The sequence below is a fragment of the Argentina silus genome (assembly GCF_951799395.1).
Source record: "Argentina silus genome assembly, chromosome: 8".
Lineage (NCBI taxonomy): Eukaryota > Metazoa > Chordata > Actinopteri > Argentiniformes > Argentinidae > Argentina > Argentina silus.
Window position 1 is genome coordinate 12,065,934 of NC_139662.1, and position 27,970 is coordinate 12,093,903.

At 42.8% G+C, this 27,970-nt stretch overlaps 1 protein-coding gene across 3 annotated transcripts in view; it reads right to left on the reverse strand.

Moving 5' to 3' along the window:
- Nucleotides 1-1,000: 1,000 nt before the first annotated feature.
- The window catches only part of acot7 (acyl-CoA thioesterase 7), a 62,592-nt gene continuing 35,622 nt past the window's right edge, over nt 1,001-27,970 (reverse strand). For all 3 annotated transcript variants that reach the window (XM_083675517.1, XM_083675518.1, XM_083675519.1), the window contains 3 exons: nt 22,408-22,524; nt 15,413-15,597; nt 1,001-1,505 (listed from right to left, as the gene is read on the reverse strand). In XM_083675517.1, coding sequence (XP_083531643.1) covers nt 1,407-1,505; nt 15,413-15,597; nt 22,408-22,524 — 401 coding nt within the window. In that variant the 3' untranslated portion in view covers nt 1,001-1,406. The remainder of the gene's footprint in view (nt 1,506-15,412; nt 15,598-22,407; nt 22,525-27,970) is intronic.

Here is a 27,970-nt window from a genome sequence, read left to right on the forward strand (position 1 = left end):
TAAGAACCCTTTGAAAAAAAGATCACTGTTTTTGGACAATGTAAGACAACTATTTCACTTGTGTCTTGTTACTGGGACTTGTAACATGACTGACCATAATCAATCATTTCATTTCTCATCTAAATTTGAAGACATCACCTCTCAGTTACAATTAGGTTACCCCATCAAATAATTGTGTCACAGGACTAGATGATTCGAATGTCATTGCAGTTGATTCTTTAGTACTTCAGTTGCATCTCTATCCAATCTTTACCATGGCAAACAGGTCACTGTGTTAAAAAAGCTAAGACAAGAAGTTTAGTTTCTGAATATGCTGTAAAGATGTCTCAAGATGTCCATCTGGACATTGGTTTATGAATAGCTGTTGATTCATATTCATGTACTGTAACTTGGGAGAGGGTCCAGAAGGCGAAAAGGAACATGCCACATACTGTATCTGGGCGTCTTGCACTGACACGCGTGCACACACACTCACACACACACACACACACACACACACACACACACACACACACACACACACACACACACACAATCACACACACACACACATACACAAACACACATATGTATATGTTCTCCAACAGATGACTATGCAGTGACAGATTTGTAGGACTCCACAGCACCCCCTAAACGATTTATCAGAGATTTGCGTCCCTCTCAAATCAACACCTCAGGCCACAGGAGAATACCACCACTTCATCAATCTGGAGATAGAAATAGATAGTGTGGAAGGAGAGAGGGGGGCTAAAGAGGGGAGGAAGTCAGACCCAGGGCGTTAGGGTGGTGAGAGAGCAGGAGGGAGAGAGAGAGGGTGAGGAAGAGGGGGGCGGAGAGAGAGAGAGAGAGGAGATCTGAGTCAGAGCCCCCGAGCTGAGGGCTGATGTCTCTGTGAACGACAGAATGCAGAAAAGATGGATAGTGGATGCCCTCTGTCAAGGCAAGCCTAAGCCTATGACATCAGCGAGCAAGCAGAGGACAAAACACAGAAGTATCAGGCTGGCATGTACAATAGTATTTATTTATACATTTCTTTATTTATTCATTCATTGGTGCAAATACAGAGCATCATTTTGCTCCTTTTGAGTGATCATCAATAGCCTTCTTAATTAAATACAAATCTTTAAAATGAGGATAAAATAAGATTACACACTTTCTTTCTTTTAAATACACATATACGTACAGCACAGTCGAGACACTTTGGTGTGCAGCCCTGAAACGTAAATGTAAAAAAGATGACGATGCATTTGTAAATTAAATGTAAATGTAAAATTTGTCAAGTCAGACATATTTTCCTGCTATCTAAGTGGGGAGTTTATTATCAAGATAGGGAAGGTTTCCTTCATGTGTAGGAGGATGCTACTTCAGGTAATCCCGGACCTCAGACTCTATGGCGGAGGGTGATGTCATTGTTGACGCTCCCTGTCTGCCTGTCTTTTTGCCTTGTTCTGGAGGTAGCGCGCTTTACCCTCCTCGAAGCGCCTCTGCTCGTCCTCTCCTTCAAGCTGTAGAGAGAAAGAGATAGAGGAAGCCATTTTTATTGCCATTTTACCAAATAGTGAGGGGGACCTCCGTGTATTTGCATTCAACAGTACAACCCTTCACCTTGTTTATGTTGTTTGCTGAGAGGGAGGGCGCAAAATCAAATAAAAAGATCTTATTGACATATACTGCATATGGTATAATCACACACACATGCACGCACGCACGCACGCACACACACACACACACACACACATCACATCTCTGACAGTCACAGCTTCGCTGTCTTCCTTCTCTACAGTTGTCCCCCACCTCTGCCGACCGCACAATGGGCTCGGCCGCCTTCTCCAGCAGTGCAGCACTTGGCAACGCGGTGGGAGGACTTGGTTGCTGCCTGCCTGCACAGTGTCAATTAAACTGCATGGCAACCTCATGACTAACACAACAATGTTACAGTGGTGTCAGTGTCAACATGTCCTTTTATGGTATGGCCTCATGTGTCTGGTGTGTGGCTCCCATCCACGATGTAGTAGAGGCAACCCATATACAGGGATGCAGCTGTGTGTGTGTGTGTGTGTGTAGCGATTCTGACCTGCTTCAATGTGCATTCCCTGGTGCAAAGACCAGAGTAAAACGATTTATAATAAGTCTAAATAAAACTCGAACAAATGCTTTGCCACTCATGCAATACGATTCATGTCAGTTACAGAGAATGACTATGTCACGATGCATATAGTCTTGCAATTCACAAGCTTGGCATAGACTTCCACACAGTATGGAGCCGGGGCTGCAGGCATGTCTGCTGGCATACACACACAATCACACACTCACACACTCACACATAAAGGCAAACACACACACACACACACACACACACACACACACACACACACACACACACACACACACACACACACACACACACACACACACAAACATACATACATACATACATACACGGATGCACGCACACACAACCGTGTCCCTGTTCCCATGATTCCTAGTGGCCGGCATGTCTATTGGACACCTGCCATTCGAGGCCCACTGTTGACAGATGGCTGCTCACATTTTGGGATGGAGCAGAGTTGTCACATCCGTGACAAGCTGAGCAGTCATGGCCATGACAGATGAATGTTCAAATACCTAGATGGCACCAGTATGCCTATTCACCTTTCAAGAAGTAGGATAACATAGGATGGATTGAATGGAATTAACTAACATTATTAATCATTGAATTGAACTTCAATTCAAATTAGCGGCAGAACATTAACATTAGCACTAGCTACCCCATGATTTTGTATTGTGTCACAGTTGTGCAGCAGTTAAAAATGAACCAAACTGATGTTGTACAACGGTTGTGAGAGTATTGTATTTTAAAGTTGTTTTTATAAATGTCAAAATGCAAATGCTGGAGCTCTGTAGCTTTTGCAATGTTGGAGTGACATTGTTATTTGATGGGTTGTTGGTTAGTCACATGTTGGTTGGAATTAACAGTTTATTAGACGTTGTTATGTGGTGGTTATTTTTCAAAGTTGACTCAAGGTTGTCATTTGATAGACTCATCATCTAACATGACTGCATAATTGCACATAGGTTGAAAATGAATATTATCTCTCATGGGCAGTTGACAGTCAGCATCAGACCATCTCACCATTGAAAAGTTTTTAAAATGTTGCATATTTACGTAAATACAACGTTAAAAGTCTAATATTGAGGTAACGTGAACAAATGTTCAACTTCAAGGAAAGTATTTCCCCAAGTTTCCAATTTCTCTGATGCACAATCTGAATTATTACTCTTGTGTTGTAGCAGTGGACTAGTGGCATTGTGGACAGAATGATGTACTACACACCAAAAGGTTGTGGGTCTGAATCCCAAATGGTGTTGTAAAGAACAGAGTTTATTCAATTGTAGTGCATGGAGAAAGTACTCCTACAGTTCATGTCAATGTTAAGTAAAGCATTCAAGTATTCAAGTTCTATGAATGAAATGAAATGTTATTGTTTCCCTTCCTTTGGTTAGGAATCAATGGGCAACCATGTTACAATGTTGGATCATGCCTGTCAAATAATGACATGTAGAAAACCTCATTTAAAGTACACATGCAACCTTGTCACAATGTTATGTGATGACCGTCAAATGCAGATTTTCAAAAAAGTTAATCTACACTGCAGTATTAGAGGAACAGATATCATGTATTTAAAGCAGCTGCCAGGGTATGTACAAGGCACTCTACCACATTGAGGCTGTATGAGAACCAAAATAAACATGTCTTTGCCTCAGCTAGTTTTTCTTCCAAAGTATGACATCATGTGACCTTGAAGGAACTCCTTCCTGGGTCACTGGCTGTCCTGTGGCTCTAGGGGCTTTGGATTAGTGTGTGTGTGTGTGTGTGTGTGTGTGCGTGTGCGCGCATGCGTGTGCACGTGCACACCCGGATCTGTGTGTGTGTGTGTGTGTGTGTAGGGAAGGAAGGGGGGCAGAGGGCACTGAACAGTTCCTGTCTTGAACAAATTGAATTAAGCTTAAGGGGCAGAGGCGGCATACTGAGAGAGAATGCATGGAACAAAGCCAAACTGATTAGGTACTAACAGAGGGAGGCTTGAGGAATGCAATGCAATATTGAATTATATTGACCCCCCCCCCCCCCCAAACACACACACACACACAAAAACAACCATCTATACCCTGTATATTCACCAATTTGTACTAGCATTGTCTTATGGCTGTATGCAGTGGAGAAGCACACACTACTATAATATCTCTTTTTTCAAAACCCCTCTGGGAATTTACAATCCTTAATTACACACATAACTCATAACTACCGCTCATAACAGTAATAATGTGGCATCTTTGTCTAATGGGGAAGCCAATTAAAATGCACATCTGACTATTGCACACAAAGAAGGTAGCTCAGCGTGCAATGTGTCTTCCTATTGTTTTGTTTTGTCATCAGTAAATTATCATGGAGAGGATAGGAACATCATGGGGCACATTATTTGTTGGGTGGAGGGCTGTGTGTGTGTGTGTGTGTGTGTGTGTGTGTGTGTGTGTGTGTGTGTGAGAGAGAGAGAGAGAGAGAGAGTGTACGTGAGTGAGAATCTGTACACACACGTGTGTGTGTGTGTGTGTGTGTGTGTGTGTGTGTGTGTGAGAGAGAGAGAGAGAGAGTGTACGTGAGTGAGAATCTGTACACACACGTGTGTGTGTGTGTGTGTGTGTGTGTGTGTGTGTGTGTGTGTGTGTGTGACTGTGCACACATGCATATGCTTGTGCTTGCATTGATGTGCATTTACATAACCACATGAGACATGTCATTGCTCTGCTTAATGTCCTTTTGGTGTCTTAGCGTCATTGGTATTCCCGTGGTGGCCTCGTCCTGATGGCCAATGACAAGGCTGCATCACCAACTACACAAAGGCCCACTCGCAGCGTCGGTAGCATGCTGGCAGCTAAAGCGCTGAAACTTCCTCTTAAAGGTTAGTTAATGGGCCGAATATAAACCACTTCTGTGGTAACAACGTATTCCACTTACAATGAAGATGAGGGCTCGAGGTGAGTTAACCTGAGTACGTTGCCGCGTTTTCTGAATACGATGTCCGAGTTGATCTAGTTTGTGTGCGGAAGGATCAAAGCTTGTAATTTGCCCCATTTGTTTTGTACCCAAACAAAACTGTTTCATGCCAAGCCTACAGCCTGCATACCGCACACACATATCCGATTTTTTCTTTTTCACTTTGATGTAAGTTGGAAATGGAATTGTGCTGTAGCCTAATAAAGGTGTACAACATTAGCCTGGGCTACTTCAGATGTTTTAACTTGGCATAACCAGTTAGTTCAAACAAGGACAGGAATGATAATCAAATAATTAATTCAAATTTAGATTTTGTCAGTTTTTTGGGCTTATAAAGTAAGCCTATGATGATTCAGCTTAATAAGTTTCTAAACCCATTAAACAAGATTTATTGAGGGAATATAGGAGTAGGTTTGGGAAATACTGTACAACATCTCCGTTCATAACAGCTGTTTTGTATTTTCCCAGATGACTGTTTTGTATTTTCCCAGATGACTGTTTTGTATTTTCCCAGATGATAAGTTGGAACTTTAGAAAACCGCATAATCACCACATTTCTCACAGCAAATATCATGTGTAGGCTTATAGTAAGTGCAAGAATTCCGATTTCAGACAAACAGATCACAGGGTGTCGGAGTCCAAATAAACCTAGGTACGTATAAAGGACGTTATGTATGTTACCTAGGTTCTCTGAAAGAGATGAGGGAGGTGCCTCACGATGGGACACGCCATCTGTGTACACATTCGCTGAAACCTTATTCAATCACGCTTGTACAGGCTTAGAGTGCTTGCAGGCATATAGCTCTGCCTACTGCCCAGCCTAAAAGGCCTCATGCATAGCACACTAATTTATTCTGCAACCACTCTTCACAAGCTCAGCGCGAGATGGGCAACAAGGTAAGGGGTCTCCCTCGTCTCCTTCAGAGAACCTAGGTTACTTATGTGACCCCTGCTTCTTGCCTACATTTATTGCAAAAACAATGCCATTATATATTCAGCTACACATTGATTATTAGTGAATACAAATTTAAATATCACATAGCCTAAATAACAAATCCTGTTGCCCGATATTGGCATTGATGTGGAAATAGTGACTAGCATATTGATGTAGTCTAGAAATAAAGCTTGTGCTCTTTTGATTTCCTCGGCAAAACAATGTATCACCCTTGAAGACTGTACTCCACTCTGTCAGCACATAGCTTAAACCTTGAATTTGTAAGTATATAACATTATAGCACTCGGAATAGTTCTTGTATGCCGCAGAAGAGATTCAACCTTGAGCACTACTGCACAGGTGAATCCAATTAAAGCCACATTTAACCGAGGCAAGTTGACGTTGCAAGTGAGTTTAAACTTTTTCAGAATACACTGCCGTGGTCATCAACTGAGGAAGTTACAGCAATGTACTGTATGTAGCAAGTAGCCCATCGTGTTTAACTTCACACATATAGATGTCAAATATATGTAACTATTTGTGACATAAAATGTGTCTACAGCGTTCAAGTCATTTTTGCAATGTGTATGGCTTTTAAAAGATTGTTTTACTGATATATTTTTTGTTTATACATGGAATGAAGAGTCACAAAGGGCCACAATCATGCTTGATTCACAATGTGATGAAGGAGTACTACTGTAGCTAAGCTACAGTATACTGTGTCAATGTGTCCGGGCAGATACTGTGCTGATACAGGTTTTAGACATTACACATACATTTTTGCTACATAATAACATATTCAAATGTATTACACATTTCCCTTACTTTTTCAAGAAAATGTGATTCTTTAACAATTTTTTATCCTATACTGCCCAGGTAGACAGAGCCTCATTGAATTTCAATGGGCTTCTCAAATTAGCCTCCATCCACCGTGTTCTCTCAGCGGGAAGCGTTGGCCATGCGGCTCCATTTTATCAGCACTGTAGGATTCTCTCTCTCCGGATTGCTTCCTAATTGGTTGTTTTTGTCTTCTTCATTCTTTCATAAAAGTTGGTTCTTGTTCTTGAAGTTTAAGAACAAGAAACTAATTGTTTCATTATTTGTGAAAGCAGTGTAGGTCTAATTTGTGATACAATGCAAGCAAAGGTTGTATTAACTAATCATTCCAGTAAAGACTTTAAAGTGGAACCTTACCGAAAAAGCAGGAAGAGGGCAGCAGGGGAGGGGAGGGGATGGCTTTCCAACAGCAAGAGCAGTGTGCCACCAGTGGACTCACGGCCGACAACGGGCCACTCATGGGCCACCACAAGCTTGCTAGCTGGGATCATTGTTCCCACCTTCGAAGCCTACTAATCAAAACTCATGTTCTGTTTCACAAGTGAAACATGTTGCAGCAGGACAAATCGGTCGTCTTTGAGAGAGAGCAATTTTAATATCTTTGAATTGCGGTATGTCATGAGCAAACAACGTCGGTATTTACACTCAATGGGCATTGTGGAAAGGGCAATATTATAGATGAGCAGATATACAAGTTGTTACTTTACCCGTAAATGCTTCTGGCATTTACCTTTTGAGGTAGTGTGTCTGGCTCGCATCCATTTTAGAGTTACCTTTACAGCCTCTGCAGTGTTTTTTAAGCAGAACATTGGAACTCATTTAATCTTTTCTTTCTAGTAGAGGGCCTACAGAGAAGTGTTCTAATCAGTAGGGCAGGCTTCCTGGTAGACCAGTCTGAAGTGTTGGCTGAGGAGATGGTATTAATCAATTAAACATACACATACGCAATCCTTGAACTGAGTCCCATCCGGTTTGTGTAGCCATTATGTGCCTGTTCCTGCATTTGAAAGTAATGTACTGCAATGCCAAAGCCAAGCTTCAGACACAGAATGGCACTTTACTGTAGAGTAATTGGCCTGTTGTGGCCGTGATGGCTTAATTATATCTTGGCATAGGGCCTATGTAATTGCCTAGAGAGTGACTTGGGCCTTGTATCATGACACATTACGTTGAGGTTACTCAAGGATAGAGACTCTGAGAGAGAACTAAGCATTTCATTTCAAGACTGTGATGATTCAGTTATGCCCTGGGAAAAAAAGACCAGGTTAGAGGAAGTGAGATGGACCTAGAACAACACAGCAACCTAATCATCCACTGATGATGACTCTTCATGAATGGTTCTTAGTAGATACTTTTAGAAAATTGTTATTAGTAGATACATTTCAATTCTCATTTCGACAACTTTTTGTCAACATGACTTAGGTCTAACTGCAGTGTCTCCCAAAATGATTGAACCAATAATCATCCCATGGCTCATTTGTTCGTTGTTGTTTATGAATAAAGGTAAGGCCTGACAAACTTGATTAATTGTTTAACCTATGCCCCACTTCAGTTTAACAAATCAATTTGGTCAATCAATATGGTTAATGCATCGTTTTCTGATCAACCCAACCCAAAGCATGGGCGAAGTAGGCCATCGCATATAGCCCCCAAATTAAATAATTTATTTTGGATTATTTTATCGTTATATTTTTGCCAGGTATGAGGCACAAATTCGGTGTGCTCATTGCTTCAGCACAAAGTTGACCCCAAAGTAGTTGACTCTCGACTCTTGAGTCGACTCCAATTTTGAAAGGGAGAATAACCGACTCCCGCTGGGAATTGACTCTGACTCTCACGACTCCAAATTCCACTGCTAATTAATGTGTGAGACTAGAAAAACGGTACGTAAAAAACGAAAGCGATTGTACTGTGACTCTCTTTTCTTCATGGCCACAGTGAGCTCCTGCCATGTCTTTCTCTGCTTGGATCCCTTTATCACCTCGTTTCATGAGAGATTGATCTTGGCCAGCTCATCCATCACAGTTTTTCGCCAGGTGGTTTTGGGTCTGCCAGGTTTCCTTTTGCCAGGTGGTGTCTATCTCATTGCAATTTTCGGAATCTGGTCCTGCTCCATGTTGAGAACGTCTCCAAGTGACCATCTGAGTCGTTTCGCTATTTAAAACACTATCAATCATAGTTTTCCACATAGTTTTTTACGGCTAAATAGCCAACGACTAAATCATTTTTGGCTGGCTATTTTTTCAACTTCATAAACGACTTTTAATTTACACGTTCCTATCTGCTGCAATTGCATGTACAAACGCCCTCAATATGTACCCGTCCACGGGACACAGGATGCTGTGTACTGATGACAAGACTACATAATGTGTGTGTGTTGAACAGAGAAACACAATATGCTTAACGGACTGGAGTTTAATATCGGTGCCCTTTTGTAATTCATAAATCAAGTTGGCCACATGGCCATGTGGGGGGGGGGGGGGGGGGGGGGGGGGGGGGGGGGGGGGGGGGGGGGGGGGGGGGGGGGGGGGGGGGGGGGGGGGGGGGTGTTTGAGCAGTGAATAGCACATCCAGACCAGAGTGATTGTAGCCTACTGGTCAGTGAGTATGGTTCTGAAATACACCGTTAATTCATTTTATGACGTGGAATAGACCAACATTTAATATTGTGATACTGATATTGAAGTCATAGGCCCAGACCAATTTTCGGTGTGACACTTGACAGCAGCATGGTGTGACATAGACAGGCAAGTCTATGCAGTGTATTGTGCATAGCATAGGTCTATCAAATGTGTGACTTTTGACTTTGTCACAATGATAGCTTAGGGTTAGAGAGACATACGTTATTTTATGTACTGGAGGCCTAGGGGTTTTCCTGTATCTTTGGTGGTAATGTGTTGAAGCGAGATATGCATTGATTCAAGTCATGTGCAATGTGCAGTATTGTAGTCAAGTCTATCTACTCAATATCACAACTATCCATCTCGTAAAAGTAGTCAATTAGGTGAGTTTCTGAAGTAGTCTATTAGGCATGTTTTTGAATAGCAATGTCTCTTCCACAAACAAGTGGGCTGGCCTGACACTCAAGACAGGCCTAATGACTGTGAAAGTAATTAAGTAGTTATCAATGTGGGAGGTAAGCTAATTAAAATATTTAATTAATTAATTAACCTTGGGATGGAAAAGAGCGTGTATAGCTTAAAAAAAAAAGATGCCAAGCCCCCCCCCCCCGGCTACTATTTTTAATTTGGCCGGCTATATTAGTCCTAATGGAAACCTCTGGTCACTGATTCAAGTTTGATACCGTTCCTCATTCCATTCCATGCATTACCATGAGCCCATCCTCCGATTTCTACCTACACCAGCCTCCCCTGATGTGCTGATATTATTAAACTTTCCTTTTGACTATTATTACACTGTAAGCTGAATCATTGACCAGAGGTTTCCATTAGGACTAATATTAGCCGTCCAAATTAAAATGAGCCCGTCCTCTGATTTCAACCTCCACCAGCCTCCCCTGCAACACATATGAATAGACCTCCACAGACATTAGTCAGTTGCAGTAACTTCACAAGACGTTTTGGACACCGTGAACAGAATTTTTTATGTTTTCTAGAGCAATGAAAATTAGACTGCATCTGTTTGAATTGAAACTTGAAAATGCTTGCTAGTGGCTACTACAAGTTGCGAAGTAAGCAGGCTAAGGACATACAAAGTGATTTGTTGGATCAATAAAGTCAAAGTACAGTATATGGAAAACTACAGATATTTGATTTTCGAGTCAACTATGCCCAACTGCTTAAAAAACATATTTGTGTTTGTTTTTATTCTATTTCCTTTATTCTAATCATTTTATTTTCCTCTCCTTTTAATTCAAACTCCTTTTAATTTCCATCCAGCATGTAAGGCAGCGACCAACATTCCCCTGCACTCAAAAGCCTCTAATCTGTCCACAAAACCCGTCCATTTTACCATTATTGTGAGGCTAAAAAGCCTCATTTAAGCTCCCGAACCAAATGAAGTTCCCAACCTTGTGTCGTAAAATGTAATACCTCCCTCAGGAGGAGAACCAAGTCCAAGTCCCACTCATATGTTCTTTCAGACCCACTGAGGTGCTGTCTGACCTGGCCTTGGAGAGGGCGAGAGCAGGAAGCAGACAGAGAGGGCACTGAGTACTACACTGGCATAAACTTGGCACAGAGGCACAGCTTGGATGACTGACTCAGAGGGTGCCAAAAAAATGCCAGAGGCGCTCTGCTGTGTTGGCACGGCCTTTTATTGGACTGAGCACAGGCATCACTGGCACTGCCAAAAGCCACTGTCTGAACAGTGGCACTAAACAGTAAGTAACCAACGAGAGAAAAATACAAATAGAGGGGCACAAGGTTGGATGCTGTCCTGTGTGTGTATATATATGCCATTGAGCTGACTTACATTGCAGTGAGTGCATACATTTCTCAGTATAATATGGTCCCAGCAGGAATCAAACCCACAACCTTAGTGTTGTTAACACCATGCTCTACCGACTGAGCACAGCGAGGACTCGGCTTGGACAAAGCAGAACCAAAATATAGCAATGTTGTTGTTGCAGTTCTAGATCCAAAAAACCCATATTAATTCCTCACTTATGATTTCTGATATGCTGTAAGAACAAAATATGAAATCTGGTATGGTGACACACTGAAAGTGTACGTAAGTGAAACAACTACAGGCTCGTGCTACTTCTAATCAGTGGACTTGCCGATGTAGATTCTGTGCGCCATTGGGCACACACATTAACCCATTACTGATGGTTTTCAATAGGGTGCATCTATAAATAAATGTGAGCTTCATGTGGACGACTGGGGGTTGCCATGACAACTCAGCTTGTTTTCATGTCAAAGGGGGGCTAGCTGAGTCTGCCAGCTCTGGAGCAAGAGGGAGGGAGAGAGAGAGAGAGAGGGAAGGAAGGAAGGATGGATGGATACAGAAGAGAGAAGGGAGAGAAGGAGCATGAATTATTCTCTGCCTTAAAGAATGAAACAGCAGGGCTACCCCCCCCCCCCTCTCTCTCTCTCTCTCTCTCTCTCACCTTGCCAAGTATACTTATATATTTTATACCTCACCCAAGATCCTTCCAGAGCAGACAAAGGCACATGGCCATGCCAGTCTTGGCAGCACAGCATGACACACCTCGCACACACACACACACACACACACACACACACACACACACACACACAGACATGCGCGCGCGCACACACACACAGACACACACACACACACATGCGCACGCACACACACACACAACACACACACACACACACACACACACACACACATGCGTGCACACCACACACACACACACACACACACACACAAAACACACATAGTCTGAGGACTTTGAGTAATTTTCAATCATTTCTTTTGCGGGCCATTGTGCACATACATCATGTTCAGGGTACTCTTCTTGAGAGGCCACCCCCACCTCCCACCACCACCACCACCCTTCTCCCCCTGCCTCTGCCTTACCCAAAGTACACTGCAGTCACTGGCAGCCAATCCTCAAATCCCTCCCCCACACTCCTCACCCCCCCCCCCACCCCCCCACCCCCCTACCCCCCCTTAGCCCTGAACCCCACTGCTGAGCTAAAACAGACATTCTAAAAATAGACACCGGAGGATTTTTCACTTGAAAGAGAGGGAAAAAAAACCCTGGAGTCAAAAATAGAAGGCGCAGTCCTGTCAATGTTCTATTTATAGAGAGGGAGATGTGTAATCGCTCACAATATGACAAAGTACAATTACAAGGGGGGATTTGACATCTGTTCATCCAATTTTCATGTTCTTTTTATAGCACTGGAACCCTGAGAGAACGGGATTCAAAACACTGTGTTGTGATGTTATTTTTGTGGCCAACGTCCACTTCTGTACTTAAATTGCCCATGGTTCAATGCTCTGAGTAACATGTGTACACACACACACACGCACACACACACACACACAATAAGCTTATTTAATAAGGACTGACATTTCTTTTTATATTATTTAATATTTTCATGTACACCATGTTTTTAAGTATACACAATGTTTTATGGTCTCATGCAAGCTTCCAAAATATAATTGCTCTTTGACAAGCGGACTAATTATTTTTTCCTGAGTGAGATTGCAGAAGAATCTAGAATCTATTGCTAAATAATAAATCATATTGTCTTGAACCTCTGTCTACACAATCCCCTCTTAGTGTTTCTCAACATTTCACTCCATTCAGGCCTACATTGTTAAAACTAGTCACAGCATTGATTGGCGTGCTAACTTACACTGTAGATGGATTTTGATGGCGCCAGCCTTGATTTCAATGTGTATAACTATTTACAGTGAATGAGCTTGGCGGACATGTAGAAGAAGTCACAGCCTCACCATTTGTCAATTCCATGGGTGATTGTAATGTATCTCACACCTTGTCCTTTGTTGGGAATGATATTTAAGGAGAGGGACCACGAGATATTCTTTGAGTTTTGGTTAGGCCTGTCATGGGCACCATTCTCCCCGTGTTGTTCTTGACGCTGTTAACGTATGGTTAAAACTTACAGTCATATGTTGCTTTGAAACTGTTAAATTGGTTATTTTGTTGATACTCTATTCTCATTCTTCCTATGTGAATTAATGTGATGTCGTGCGCTAGATAAAGGTTCTGTTCAGGTTCTCCCATTTAATGTCTAATGTTCACATGCATCGTTGACGACATGTTGGGTGAGTCATCAGCTTCAGATATTGGCCTGAGCGTAAACTCCTCGCAATCCGATTTATCTTAACTTGACAGCATGGTAAAATAGCATTTTCGGTATTCTTAATGGAATCTAGGATCGATATGACCGAATTGTCTGTCACACAGGGATAAATAAAGCATTATCAATCATTATTAATCATAAAATATCTTTCGGAGTCAGACATAACGTAATGTTAACTTGTATTAGTTGGTCATGTGACCACTTGTGTTGAGTTTGTTCGATCATGTCCATAACTGTTAGAAGTAACATTGTATGTCTTATGTTTGACCCGTCATCTATTCTTGAGTGGTTTATTTTCTTATTTCATATACCTTTTCTCTCGCACGTGTAACGTCTCTGAGGCTCAGAAGAACTGCTATGAATAGAAATGTTCAAATCAATGGAGCAAGAATGAGCACTCCCTCGTTTAACTATCCCTCCTCAACGCCACAGTATATAAGTATATAGTCATGCCATAAATAGCCTTGATTGTGCTCTTCTCTCCCCCCGACCCCCCCCCCACACACACACACACACACACACCACACACACACACACACACACTAGCATTAACACAATCCATGTTTGTTTGATGAGCAACATCAGAGCACAGGCAGCCTACAGAAGTCCCCATTTGGAGTTCCGTTTATACCATTTGGAGTTCCGTTTATAGTGACTATTGAATAATTAAAACACACGGATTGAAAAAGCTTTTTTTTTTTTTTAAGGCAAGGGTGCATCACAAATTACAATAATGTTCATCATTGCCATTCGGTTTCCCCCCGAAAACAAAGTGCTCATAATCAGCGTCTGAAATGGAAACCTCGATGATTAATGCAGAGAAGAGGACAATGCTAAAGCGAATCAGAGGTTTGTGTCTGAAATGGAAATGTTTGGAGATTTTTGAAGGTGGGACTAAAAAGAGATACACAGTTTGGTCTCTAGTGTGTTTTAAGAGTGTCTGGTTTGTCGGGATGCGGGCTGTGTCAGTATTGAGTGGGTGTTCATTTGCAAAATGGATGAGCGTTTGTTGTTAGTGATAGTGTTAGCACCTTGCCACTACAGTCAAGACAGAGAATGAGGCAGAGCAAAGTGTGGGTGAGGATACAGAGAGTGAGAGTGTGTGTGTGTGTGTATGTGGTGTGTGTGTGTGTGTGTGTGTGTGTGTGTGTGTGTGTGTGTGTGTGTGCGTGCGTGCGTGCATGCGTGTGTGTAAGATAGAGAGGGAGAGAAAGAAAAGCAAGTGCGTGTGTAGCGTGTGTGTGTTTGTATGTGGTGGAGATGACTTAATAAGGGTAGACTCAGTAGACTACCCACAGTGCTCTGAGACCCCCCCCCACACACACACACACCCAGGTACATCAATCCATGTCCAAGCTCCGCTTTTATCCAAACCACATCAATGCCTTTCATCTGGCAAATGTTCCATTTCACCTAAATAAACAAGGATATTTACTGAAACAGCACAGGACAAGGCATCATGCCCCATCTGGTTTTCAGCTCCACAAATGAATACCATCGCATTCTCCTAGCCTTGTTGGCTGGAAAACTTCAGTTGGTCAATAAAACCAAATGGGTCATTGAAACAAAACAACAAATGTGATCTATGCTCCAAAAAGTGAGGAACTGACTACATTTTACGGGAGTTTTTCCTGAGCATGTGACCTGGCCAGGAAAAACTCCAGGCACTAGTGATAGCCTAGTTATCTATTGCTCAGGTCACATAACACACTCACTGCTTAGTGCTTTTTGTGATTACATTGTTCATAAACAAGGAAAAACGCACACAGAAGGAAGACAACAGAAAGTAAATAGCCTTGGGGGGGGGGCCCTTACCTTCATAGGGGGGACGGGTAGAGGCTTGCCCTCCTTGTCCAGGGAGATGTAGGTGAAGAAAGCTGTGACTGCACGATACCTCCCTTTCTCCGCCTCCACCAGAGGGTCCGCGTCCACAAACACCTCGATCTCCATGGACTTGTTACTGGTAAACGTCATCCGCCCGGAGACAGTCACCACACAGCCTGCAGAACAAATCAAAAATTGGCCCTTGTTGATACCGTGATTGATTGTAGACATTAGTCCATAGATCCGGATCCTACCAAAGCCATCATGATCGGAGCAGTAAAGACCAATGAAAAGCAGGTTACTGTCTTTGAAAAATCTAAATAGGAATTTAGTGTGATGTTTGAAAACACTGTCCTTGACAACTGAATCTCAGGAGGCAGGTTGAGGTAAAATTGTGTATGTGAGAAGTCCAGGAACCGTCGCTAACTACACCAGCTAGCAAACCACCATGACAAATGTTAAACAGAAGTTAATCAGAAGTGACATTAGCCCTCGCTAGCCCACCAAGATAGCTTATCTGTGAAAAACTAACAACAGCAGCATTTCTCTGTAATAACATGTGGGCTAATATTCATGACAACATTATGTTATAGGAAATACTGTACAATGTTAAAGGTGAAGCATGTTTTTTTGCACTTTGCTGCCCTTTGTGGCACTTTGCTGCCCTATGTTAAAACTTACAATAGGTACCTAACCCTAACCCTAACCCAATAGGTACTAACCCTAACCCTAACCCTAACCCTAACCCAATAGGTACTAACCCTAACCCTAACCCAATAGGTACTAACCCTAACCCTAACCCTAACCGTAACCTTTTGGAACAAAACTGAAGGTTCTTTATCATATGATCTCTCAACTTGCTACCAAATTTATCATGGACATTTAAGCTCAAATCTACATACTGGACCTTTAACATGAATTATTAAGGCAACAGTCAGGCAACAGTTCAAGATTTAGCCTGTGCAAGACCACCAACACTGCTCCCACTGCTTTCCTTTTTTAGTGTGTTTATTTCATGTTTATTTCAAAGTCACTCAATGACTTGCATCACAACTACTAAGCCTGTGGCTCTGAAAGACAGCAACCCTATGAAAACAGGAAGCAGAGAACAATTCTGCTCTTTTAACATTCCAACCAGTGAGTAATTAAAAATTGCTTGTTTTTCTTCCATGTTCACTTTTATCTCTGCCAACAGTGTTGGGCTACAAAGCGCTCTGAGCGTCACGGCCTCAGGCTCCGAATGAAAACAAAGTCTGAATACACAACTGGTTGGTTTTTGGAAATGTTCTTTGCTGAGTACATAGACGGAGGTCTATGTACGTAAAACCGCTTTTTATTTTATGTGTGGCGACTTCGACACTGCTGCCAAACACTAACCCTGGACAATAAAACTTTATTGGTTGACCATTCTTCCGTCGTAGAAACTATGAAAAGGGATCCATTCTGATTCATACTTTTTGCAGATTGAGTACCAATTAAAGCGTCATTTCATACATTTTATTCAAATCAATGCATGACTGTATTTCATTCACAAAACCAATTTGCAATAAAACGGATCATTAAAACAGATTTTTTTTTTTTTTTTTGGCATTTCAGCCCGTTTGAATCTCAAATGAGACCCCATCACCATAACCTCAGTGAATGTGAACTCCAACCTGGAACTTCAAACAAACTGTAGTATATCTACTGTGTACATCTGTCTCTGGCACCGACACCAGAACATTTCCACAGATGAGAGTGAACCATGCCAAGAAACACATCCCTTACACACACGCACACACGCACACGCACACACACACACACACACGCACACACACACACACACGCACACGCTTCTCTGTAGCATATGCACTCACGTCTGTTCGCTTTGATCTTTTCACCTTGGATCTCAACACATCCCTTTTATTTTTCCATTACACGTCAGCCAGATGAGGGAGAGCCTATGAGAACGGCTCGCCTCTGTTCCTGTAATGCATCAACGGAAAATAAACCGCAAGTCTACAGCAGTCTCCCAAACTGTTGGGAACGTGACCACTGGGCTATGGGATGTGAAGTACACATGTAGTGTATTGATTTGATACACACTAAACGGGTCCTGATGTGGAAGTCGGACTAATGCTGTACATGGGTAATAGATTACAAAAGCAGTCAAAGTGCATTAGGAACTATTATCTTTATCCTGCTTGATGTACAGACAGCCCTGTACTGTCTGGTTTTCATAGCAATGGGGGAACGAACCAAGGCGTTGTACGATTCCTCCCGCTGCTTTTAAGAGGTGAACACGCTGAACCGATATCTGTCCAAGGTTTCTTATCAGTAAAGACAATGAAATGTATTCAGACACTGGAGCAGTCCGGTAATGTCTTTAATGGGAAAACACTTCAAACCTTAAGTATTCATTCACAGAGAGTATGTTATTGTTTTAGTGTATGGATGAATGCTGTATATTGTTCCTTGTGTGTGCATCTCTCTCTCTCTCTCTCTCCTTGAGCTTTTATTCATTTTTCCTTTTTTCTCACCCCTTTTTTTCTCTCCCTCTCTCTGAGGCGTCAGTGGTGATGGATGAGGTACAGGAACACCAATTGAACTGCTATCTACAGTGCAAACGGCCAACTCTGCTGTGGCAGTACGACCGAGTACCGACTGCCAGATGGGATTCATGAGATCGGGACGGTTGGCTTTACAGAGACTGACTTGGAGTACTTGAAAGTCTTTCCCGTGAGCGCCCTGATCTCAGAGTGGAAGAGGGAATACCCACCTCACACCACACCTACCTTTTGGGGACTTCAAACCCTCTGGGTTCATGATGACCTGTGTGTCTATGTAGTTACAGTACCCCTGTGTGTGTTTGAGCCTGCATGCCTCAGTAGAGCCGGTGGCAGATGGGCTCCATATTAGATTCACACACACACACACACACACACACACACACACACACACACACACACACACACACACACACACACACACATTTCTACAACGCCACCAGTATGTGGGTCTATCATTAAATCTGTCCCTTGTGAATGTCCACACAAAAAAAAAACACTGACACCATGAATGTGGGAGTCTGTCCCCACGTTGACCGGCTCAGATCCCCACATACCCGTCCATAGTGCATGGACTGCAAGGACAAATCTGTATCCATTCCATCAACGGGCAAGAGGGAGAAAACAGTACATGTGACGATTGCGTATAGTTTGGCAGATCCAGGGATTGAACCCACAGCCTTAATGTTAACAGAACCTTGCTCCAGTGGACCTAGCAACACAATACTGTGCTACATGAACAGACTGAGTACATGGGTAGGTATTCAGCAAAGCTTCTCATTGGAAAAAGCACAGCCAGTTGTTCACAATGAGCAGTTAGCAGTTAGCTCAGCAGTTAGCAGTTAGCTCAGCAGTTAGCTGCTACCCTGCAGTTAGAAGCAAAAGCCATACACAGCAACATTACTGACTGGTACTCATTAAACAACAGTGAGCTAGAAATAAATATACATATTGTAGAATCAATTCAGACATTGGTGATTTTTTCCGTGTGACTCTGATATTGATCTTGATATCTGATATTACTGATAACTACGATGTAGCCCTGTTAAAACCGTCCTCCGACACAAGTTCGCCTTACGCTCCTGATGGTAAAGTAGAATATACCTGTGATGTCCCTATGTCTACCTGCTGCTAGTGGCATTGTTTCTCTCACACTGATGATGGTCACATGACCGAAACGCTGTATTTATATATATTTGTGTATCACTATGGACCTTTTTGTTTGAGGACATGAATAACATTTCTTGGACAGGCATTGGTGAGACCACCATATCAGAATGGCTCCTGAGTCATTTACACACCGTATGACTGTTTACACACACAAATGACTGTACGCCTGCACTGTCTATTTGATCAACGATTCAGTCCATGTGGTCTTCTTTAAGACAGTGCCAGACCACCTACAGTACATCTCATATATGAAGCTGCCAAACACTAAACACTGCCACTTTCACAGCATTTACTCTGTTTCCACAACAAGAGGAAATATCTCACAGGTTCAAGGACTGTCTAGTGTTGATGGAAGAAGGTCTAGACTAGAGGCATTATTTAAACTCCTGCCTCTTAATGCTACACATTACACACGACAAATGCTATGTGTGTGTGTGTGTGTGTGTGTGTGTGTGTGTGTGTGTGTGTGTGTGTGCGTGCGCGCGCGCGTATGCGTGTCGTGTGCGTGTTTGTGCGTGTGTGTGTGTGCGTGTGTCCTGGTAATGACCTTCACATTAAATGCACAGGTAAGGCACACACAGCATTTGAAGCATTACCGTTTAATCTGAAAATGCATTCTGAGGCATTTTGCCTCGGTTACAAAGACTTGAGGACAAGGCCATTACAGGTGAACAGTGGCCCACTGAACTTTCCTTCCATCATAAACCAGTCCTTTTAAAGGCAAACTCCAGTGGTAGTTTCACTGCAAAGATGCATTTCAGAAACTTAAGGTGGGATTTGTTCCAGCCAGACTCAACTACATCACTCCACTCCAACCTCTAGCAAAGGCAAGTCATCTTTAACTAACTAACCAACGTCACAGCGTTACATATTTACACTAAAACTATTACTTATCATAACACAGAATGATTGGTAAGTGCTTCAGCCTGTTGGGCCTACATTACAAAGTGGAATCTTCCCAAATACTTCCCAAATAGTAGGCCTGACTGCCCTGATTTAATATTCAGACCAAACTAACATTGTAGAATCTGTCCAGCTTCATGACTCAAACTATTGCCCTCACTTTCAGGGGCCTGTTCACCCCTGTTCAACAGTAAAGAGTTATGTGGAGTTATATCAATATTTTTGACAAGTAGAATACTATCAATCTATCTTTACAATGTCTATTCATATCTTTATAAACTGGCTTGGTTTGCAGGACAAATATGGTTAAAAAGCTTTTCATATAAACATAACAGTAAGCCATGGGGGAACAGCAAGCAACCATTTAAACCGTGCAATGACAACACATTACAACAACCAATTGTCAGCCTTTACAACATTCAAGTTATACACTGTATATGAATCATTTATAAAGGATAAAAGCCTTGTCTAGTTTATGCCAAATAGACAGCACACACATAGAGGTAGGTCTGGAGTCTCACACGATGTAGGCCAATTATGTCACAGAATAATAGTTTTTCATTAGAAAAATGTTAATGTGCAGATGAAATATTAATTGTAGGGTTATCGGGATATAGGTGTCCCTTTGGCCTGGTTCGGCTAATAATAGCCTCTGCCAAAGACCTACGTCAGCATTTTGTGTAAAGACTCCTTTTGTGCTTGTTAATCTTAGAGGTTTGGGGACTCTTGTTCCAGCCCTGAATAACTGATTCCCAGCCTAGACATGCAGGCATTAGAACTGGAGGGAAGAGGGAGATAATGGAGTGTCAGAAATGATTCATTTCCTTCCACTAGCGTAATAAGGAAAACAATGGTCTAGTGATGGAAAATACTAATGGTAAGTGAGGAAAAAAGGCCCTGTGTTTTTCCAGATGCTATGCTGCAGCTCCATGGTGCCTGGTCTTAATTAGCTATCGTGTGAGAAGGGCTAGGCGGTAGAGGTAATCAACAGGGCAAACATCACAGTCTGAGGCGGAATGTATAGGCAGCTGTACAGCATATTCCACATTATAAGGTAATGTAGCATTTTGAGGCTGGGATCCATTATGGGGTCAGTCAGCCTACATAAGAGAACATTTATAACTGTTATAGCCACAGTTGTGGTCTAAATTGAAAGACCAGGATGAGTTGCCTGTTTGAATATGGTGTGTTATTGTTGGGCCACAGCATTTTAAGGCCCAGGCGAAAAGATAGAAAACTGGAATGAGGAAGGGGCGGCTTTAGGCTAGGTTGCGGAGATCTTAATGAGTGAGCTAAGACAGAGGGACTTGTAAATAAATGGGTACCTATGACAACTCCCCCGTTCCTTGACTTTGCCCAAATAATGGTTTGATGCATGTACAATATTCAACATTCTGTATTGTTCTGTAGTGGGCTATCATGCAGTTTCTGTAGCCAAGGTCAGAGTGTGCATCAGTCATTTTTGGCATGGCTCAATTCACTGCAACCATTCGCAGAGGCACGAATAAGGCACGCACGATTGCTGCATCTTCACACAGAAGTATAAAGTACACAGAAGTATAAAGTATACACTTCAGTGTACTGTAAGTAAGTATAGAAAAGCATTTTTTCAGCATATTATTTATACTTTTAATATATTTTCAATACAATTAAGTATACTTTTTTCCGATTGGGATATCAACACTTCAGGCCAACCTCTACTAACATTTCCCGTCTACTAATGTGTTGATATATCAATAAATGACCGCTTAAAGCTAGACTCAGCATTTGGCTCATTTCAGTGTGATGGCTTGTAAAAAGTAAAATATTTCTGTTCATAAGAACACGAGTATTGCTAAATCGATTTGGATTAAACAATATGTTTCTGATCTAACAGTGCTGCAGTATGAACCTGACAAAGTATTAGCTCCCTTTACCAGTGCAATTTGGGCATTGCATGAAACCATAGAGACAAGCTTTTTTTTCATGACTTCTTAATTTAGACTATCAAGAAATGATAAGAACCTTCTCTGTACCTCAGTTTCATGGCTCTGGTTTGCTTTAAGCAGATTCTTTATGTTTCAAAATGATGCCCTCCCTCTCTCTCCCCAAAACAGCCTTTTTGACCACTTACAAATGTTTTGCAATGCAGGCTATTTCATTGAGGATATTCTTTTCGTTTCTAATTTATTTTCATATGGAATACAGCATATGATGGGATTGCACCAGAAGTTAATCGATCATGTAAAAAGACAAGGAAGTCACGGAGTCTAGCTTTAAAAAGCACATCAATTACGTATTCTGAGCACACCCGCCCTCCTTCACTGTTACAGTATCTAAGGAGAAAAATGTAATTTGAGCATGGAGTGATCTATTTTCTCTGCTCACCCTTTTCGATCTTGCGATGAAAGTTGATGGCGTCCACAGAGGCGGTGACGATATTAGTCTTGCAATGTCGGGCCGCCACAATGCCAGCTACCTCATCCATCAGTTTCATTGTCACACCTGAAGGCACAGAATAGAATATGACACACATGCCGTCACGAAGGAAATCATACCGAATCACAACATGGTACAGTAATGGAATCAGTGTGATTTGATTGCCAATGGTGGGAAACCATAAAGTTACTATACTTTTCATGGACCATCATGATGTGATGTGTTGAATAGCTCTCTATTCAGCAGGTTCACACTCATATGAATGTACACGCACGCACGCACGTACCGTACACATACAGGTACACAAACAAACACACACACACACACACACACACACACACACACACACAAACACACATCTCCCCCTCCTCACTTTCTCTCTCTCTCTCTCTCTCTCTCTCTCTCTCTCTCTCAATATCTCTCACTCAATATCTCTCACTCTCTCAACACAAAGGCACTCCGTGAGCAGTCGGAGCACTACATTAAAATTAATTTAGAGCTGTGCTGATGTGCTGATGGTAAAAAAAGTTCCCCCTCAGGAGTAGGAGAGATGAATCTAAAAAAGTGCAATTTCAATAGAATTTCTCCTGTGATATCATTTCCCCTCTAAGCGTATGTATAAAAAGCCATAATGTCCCTTATCACTTGCATTGATTGCAAACAGGGCCATGGGATCTTCGTGACCTATTGAAGAAGTTGGAGAAAAAACATGTTTACATAGCTTGCTTTCCCTGCAACACATTGTTTTGATAGTCATCTCATGTGGGGGGAGGTTAAGCACAAGCAATAGCGAAATCTAAACCACTTGAACCGAGTTTTAACAAAGCGGAACAAACTCATTGGTTCCAGCCCACTCTAATCAAATACATGATCCCTGAAATTGATTTGCAGCCTCACAATCAGTGGTGCGCATCTCTGTTGCACAAGCCTGAATTAAAAGAGAGAAAGTGGCTACTTGCTAATGAAGTCAAAATGCGCTTGGTTAAAAATATGCTTTTTTTAGGGCATTTCTGCATTATCGGGATAGAGACAGTAGAGATTGACAGGAAGGATGGGTGAGAGAGAGAGGAGGGATGACATGCAAGATATGTCAAGGGTCGGAATCGAACGAGGAACCTTGCGATTACGTGGTAAGCGCATTAGTGTGCTACGCTACTAAGCGCCCCCAAAATGCGCTTGGTTGAGATTGCACTCTGATGGGGAGAAGGGAATCGATTCTCTGCGTAGAGACGGATTGTGATGTATGAGGCCCTCGATCACCGGCTGAATCACGTCATAGTTTTGTATTTACTGCTTCATGGCCCTGACTGGGGACTGGTGATGTGAAGTGCTTGCTGGCCAAAGGTGTGGGCGGTGACAGGGAGATATAAGGCCCTGCTGGACGGCCTGATAAGATCCATTTGTGCCAGAGAGTCTTAAGACGATGAATGTCCTATACAGTCCTGCTGACACACACAATTATATTCACTGGCATGCACACGCGCGCACACACACGCACACGCGCGCACACACACACACACACACACACACACACACACACACACACACACACACAACATACACACACACACAGTTCTGATGAAGCCTTTATCACAGCAATCCGAACTTCGAACCACCAATGGACAGGAGTAGACCGGTATTATTTCAGGTTGTTTCATAGGCAGTCAGAATGCATTATGTATGTTTTCCAGCATAGCTACACTCATCAGAATAGGGAGACTGTGCTCATTTTCCCTGCAAACCTAAATGAGGTTCAATGTTGCCATTACGCTGGTAGCCTATGAAGCATATGAACTACCAGAGCTATGATTGCTTCTGTAACACTCATTGACACGAACGTGCCGTTTCACGATCGGTGCCCGAGAAAAAGCCAAACACTGTTTTTCCGACACCGTGGAGAGAGAGAGAGCATCGACTTCTAAGAAGAGAGATGGAAGTCATTTCCAACGTGACGGGCACATCATCACAAGGGAAGAGAAAACCTGCCTGCATGGTTTTCCCACGGCGATTGGACATTTGTAACGGCACGTACATACATACATAGTCATGAGCGGTCCATTTAGAACAGAGTAAAACCATCTTAGTGTAGCACACAGGGTACAGCATCTGACCCACTTATAATGTATGCCATTTAGCTGACACTTTTATCCGAAGCGACTGACGTTATAGTGAGTGCGTACATTTTGCAGTATATATGGCCCCATCGAACCCACAACCTACGCTCTACCAACTGAGCCACAGAGGACCACTTCCATTACCCCACAAGAGTGTGCTGTTACTGTTTGCCTCCCTATGTGTTTAGTTCTCAGAGTACAACCATGTGGTTACCAAGGCCGTATTCAATCAAAAGCTGGGTCTCTAGATTTCGGGTAACCCTAAAAACCACATTCCTCTCCCACAGCAACGGGGAATTTGGTTCACTGATTTGATTGGTGAGGGCCCAGAGTTTTTCTTTGGCCCTAGTTCTATTTCAACCTACTCCTATAGTGCCAGGAGGCCGGGGCAGGCCTTCCCAGATCAAGCACTGTATGCAGACCAGAATACAATAAGAACAGGAGGCCCACGTAAGAGGGGGGGAAGTAACAGATCAGGCCTCTTTTGGCCCAGCAGCCGGCACTGGTTTCCAAGGCTGTGTCTGAGATATGGCAGAGGCTGTGCGTGTGGTGTGGAGGAAGAAGACAGTTGTTCGTGAGTCTACAACATTAATTCTCACAGAAAGTGGGACATCTTGAATGGGGGGGGGGGGGGGGGGGGGTGAGGGGGAGGTGGACGGCATCTGTTTCTCATCTCACTCTTTTTGTTTGTGTTTGTGTGTGTGTGTGTGTGTGTGTGTGTGTGTGTGTGTGTATGTGTGTGTGTGTGTATGTGTGTGTGTGCGTGTGTGTGTGATAGCGTGAGTGGGCATGTGTGTGTATTAAATATCCAAGACACGCTACCTCGCCAGTCACTCCAAAGTTTTTGTCTATGTTACAGAAAACCAATAGGTCTACTTGACGATTCTGGCATAGCTCCCAAAGGCCCTCACCATCTGCGCTGTGTGGCAGTATTTATGAAAGCCAAAGTGGTAGGCGACACACAGTATGTGCTGTTCTCTCCCGAATGAAGCTTCCACTCTCCCGGTGGCCGAGGCAGTATTAAGCAGTTCTCTCCCCATCCCAAGTGTTCCCATCGTGTCACAGTCTTATGATTCCGCTGACAATGTTTACGTCTGGGGAGGACAAGAAGATGGGGCCGGGGCCAATGAAAACTTGCTTCACATAACCTTTTCACTGTACTTCAGCATTTAATGGCCTTGACAAATCTGCAGGGATTGGGCAGCGACAGTGTTTAAAAGTATATAGCTCCCCGTTAATGTTTCGATTGGCTATGGTATTAGCGTATTCATTTCTCGTTACAGAAAGCAGGCCAATCAAACCTGTCCTTAGAGTCCAAAGCAATTATGTATTATTATCTGTTCACTTGACATGTCGGGATCTTACCTCAATGATCTGGATAGACAATTTTGCGGTGGAAGCTAGCCAGTGCTAGAAAACTTGAAAACAAACGACTCATTAATATTGCAAAATGTGACCTCAGGGGACCCAGATTTAACGTGTAGCTCCTTTAAAGAAAGGAGTGTGGAGTGTGATAGTCCCACTCTCGTATTTTTATTTTTTTATTGGACAGAGACAGTAGAAAAAGACAGGAAAGTAAGGAGGTGAGGGTATATCAGCAGGGCGAGGGCCGGATTCCAACCCATGCCAACATGTGTGCCCTGTAGGCCACTGTGCTAGACCACTGGAGCACCCCAGGCCACGAAAGAAACTAACTTTAAAGAAAAACGAAAGGACAATTCAATGGACAAAACCGCCCTGCACAGTAATACAATGTTAATGTCCTTACTTAAGACGGACGTGTGTATCTTGAATTTTCGTTCAGATCTCCCGCTGACATCAATGCATGAATTACGCTTAAGTCCGAGATGTGGAGATCTCAATTTGGATTCATCCCAAAGTGATTAGTACCAGTGAGCAGAGATAGAGAGTCAAAGCAGAGCCGTAGGCAGCGAGACCATCTCAACACGGCATACTAAAGTCTGAAATACGATCGATATATATCACACAGGTGTGACTGAGATTCATCATGTGCCCCTGCTGTACATGGGAAGTCACTTCATCTTCAACTCTCAGCCTCACATGGAGGACAGCGGGACGTTGTCCAGCATAGAAATATGCCTGCGGCGCCGGTCCTCTAGTCTCCCTTGTTGATTTGATGCGACCGTGCAACTGAAAGGTGGCAACAGCGAGCAGGGTTGTCAGGTTGTGGGGGCGTGGAAGTTATTCACGAGCCCACTGTAAGACTGCTGGGAAGCATTTTTGTAGACCTCACATTGTTTTTTTTGTCCATCCCCCGCGCCATGTGAAAATTGATGGGATCTCACCTCAGATTGGATTTCTCCTGAGTCCGAGCGGAAAGCGGATGCCTTTATTCAGGGCCTTCTGAAGTCGTGCCCGTGCATGTAGCCGACCTGCTCCTGCTCGGTCCAGTTTACCCGGAGACTGTTAATAAGCATTAATCAAAATGATGCCTCGAGATGTTTAAAAAAAAACCCACCAAACTTGATTTTCTAACTCAATATCCTTACTGTGCATCTACGAGCATCAATTGGGGGCTATTACTGCAATTCTATTATATGATCTTTCTCTCCGATTTTTAGCACAGCTTTCTCAAGGGAATCACAATGGCAACTGGGTCAAAAGACATGTCGCAAATGAGATTAGCCGATTAGCTAAATTGATAAGATAACGGTGCACTGCTGGCCCTTGCTTTTTATACAAACATCACAAGGATCCAATTTCCTTAGATCATATTTTGTCAGTATTACTGTGTTACAGTACTATAATGGTGTTTTTGCCTGGCTTTTTTTCCTTTTTGATCCCCTTCCCTAGATCATCAGCTAACGCGAACGGTAAAAACATCGGTAATAGTATCTGTAAAATATTGCTAACCCTCTGATGTGATGTTAAAAAATCCAGGATTAAGGATCTTATACCGTCATCTTATAGAATCGACAAATCAACAGACGTTATCTACCGGTGAGGATTTAATTCAGCTTGTTAAATGGCTGCCAGAGATCAAGTGAAAAAGAAACAACCCTTAAGAAACCATCACGAGAGATAATCATTGCTGTGAAATGAAAAAACGAAAAATACAAAAGCTGCGCTACACTGCGGCACACGCTATGCCACAGAAGGAAGGGTGTACTGTGATGTACTCAGTGTTTTGACATTCATCCCTCCTGCTGTTATCAACGCTCTCTAGGAATATGGAGTTAGCTTCGGGGGGGGGGGGGGGGGGGGGGGGGGGGAGAGAGAAAAAAATGGGCTTGATAATTAAGCCCAACCCTTCCTTGTTCTTCCTCGCGCCAACACTGTAATCGCTCCCACCACACATCCTTCTCCGATGCAGGGTGTCACTGTCGGTCCTCAGTCCTGGAGCTGAGAACATTAAACCGACAGGACAGCTTGTAGGT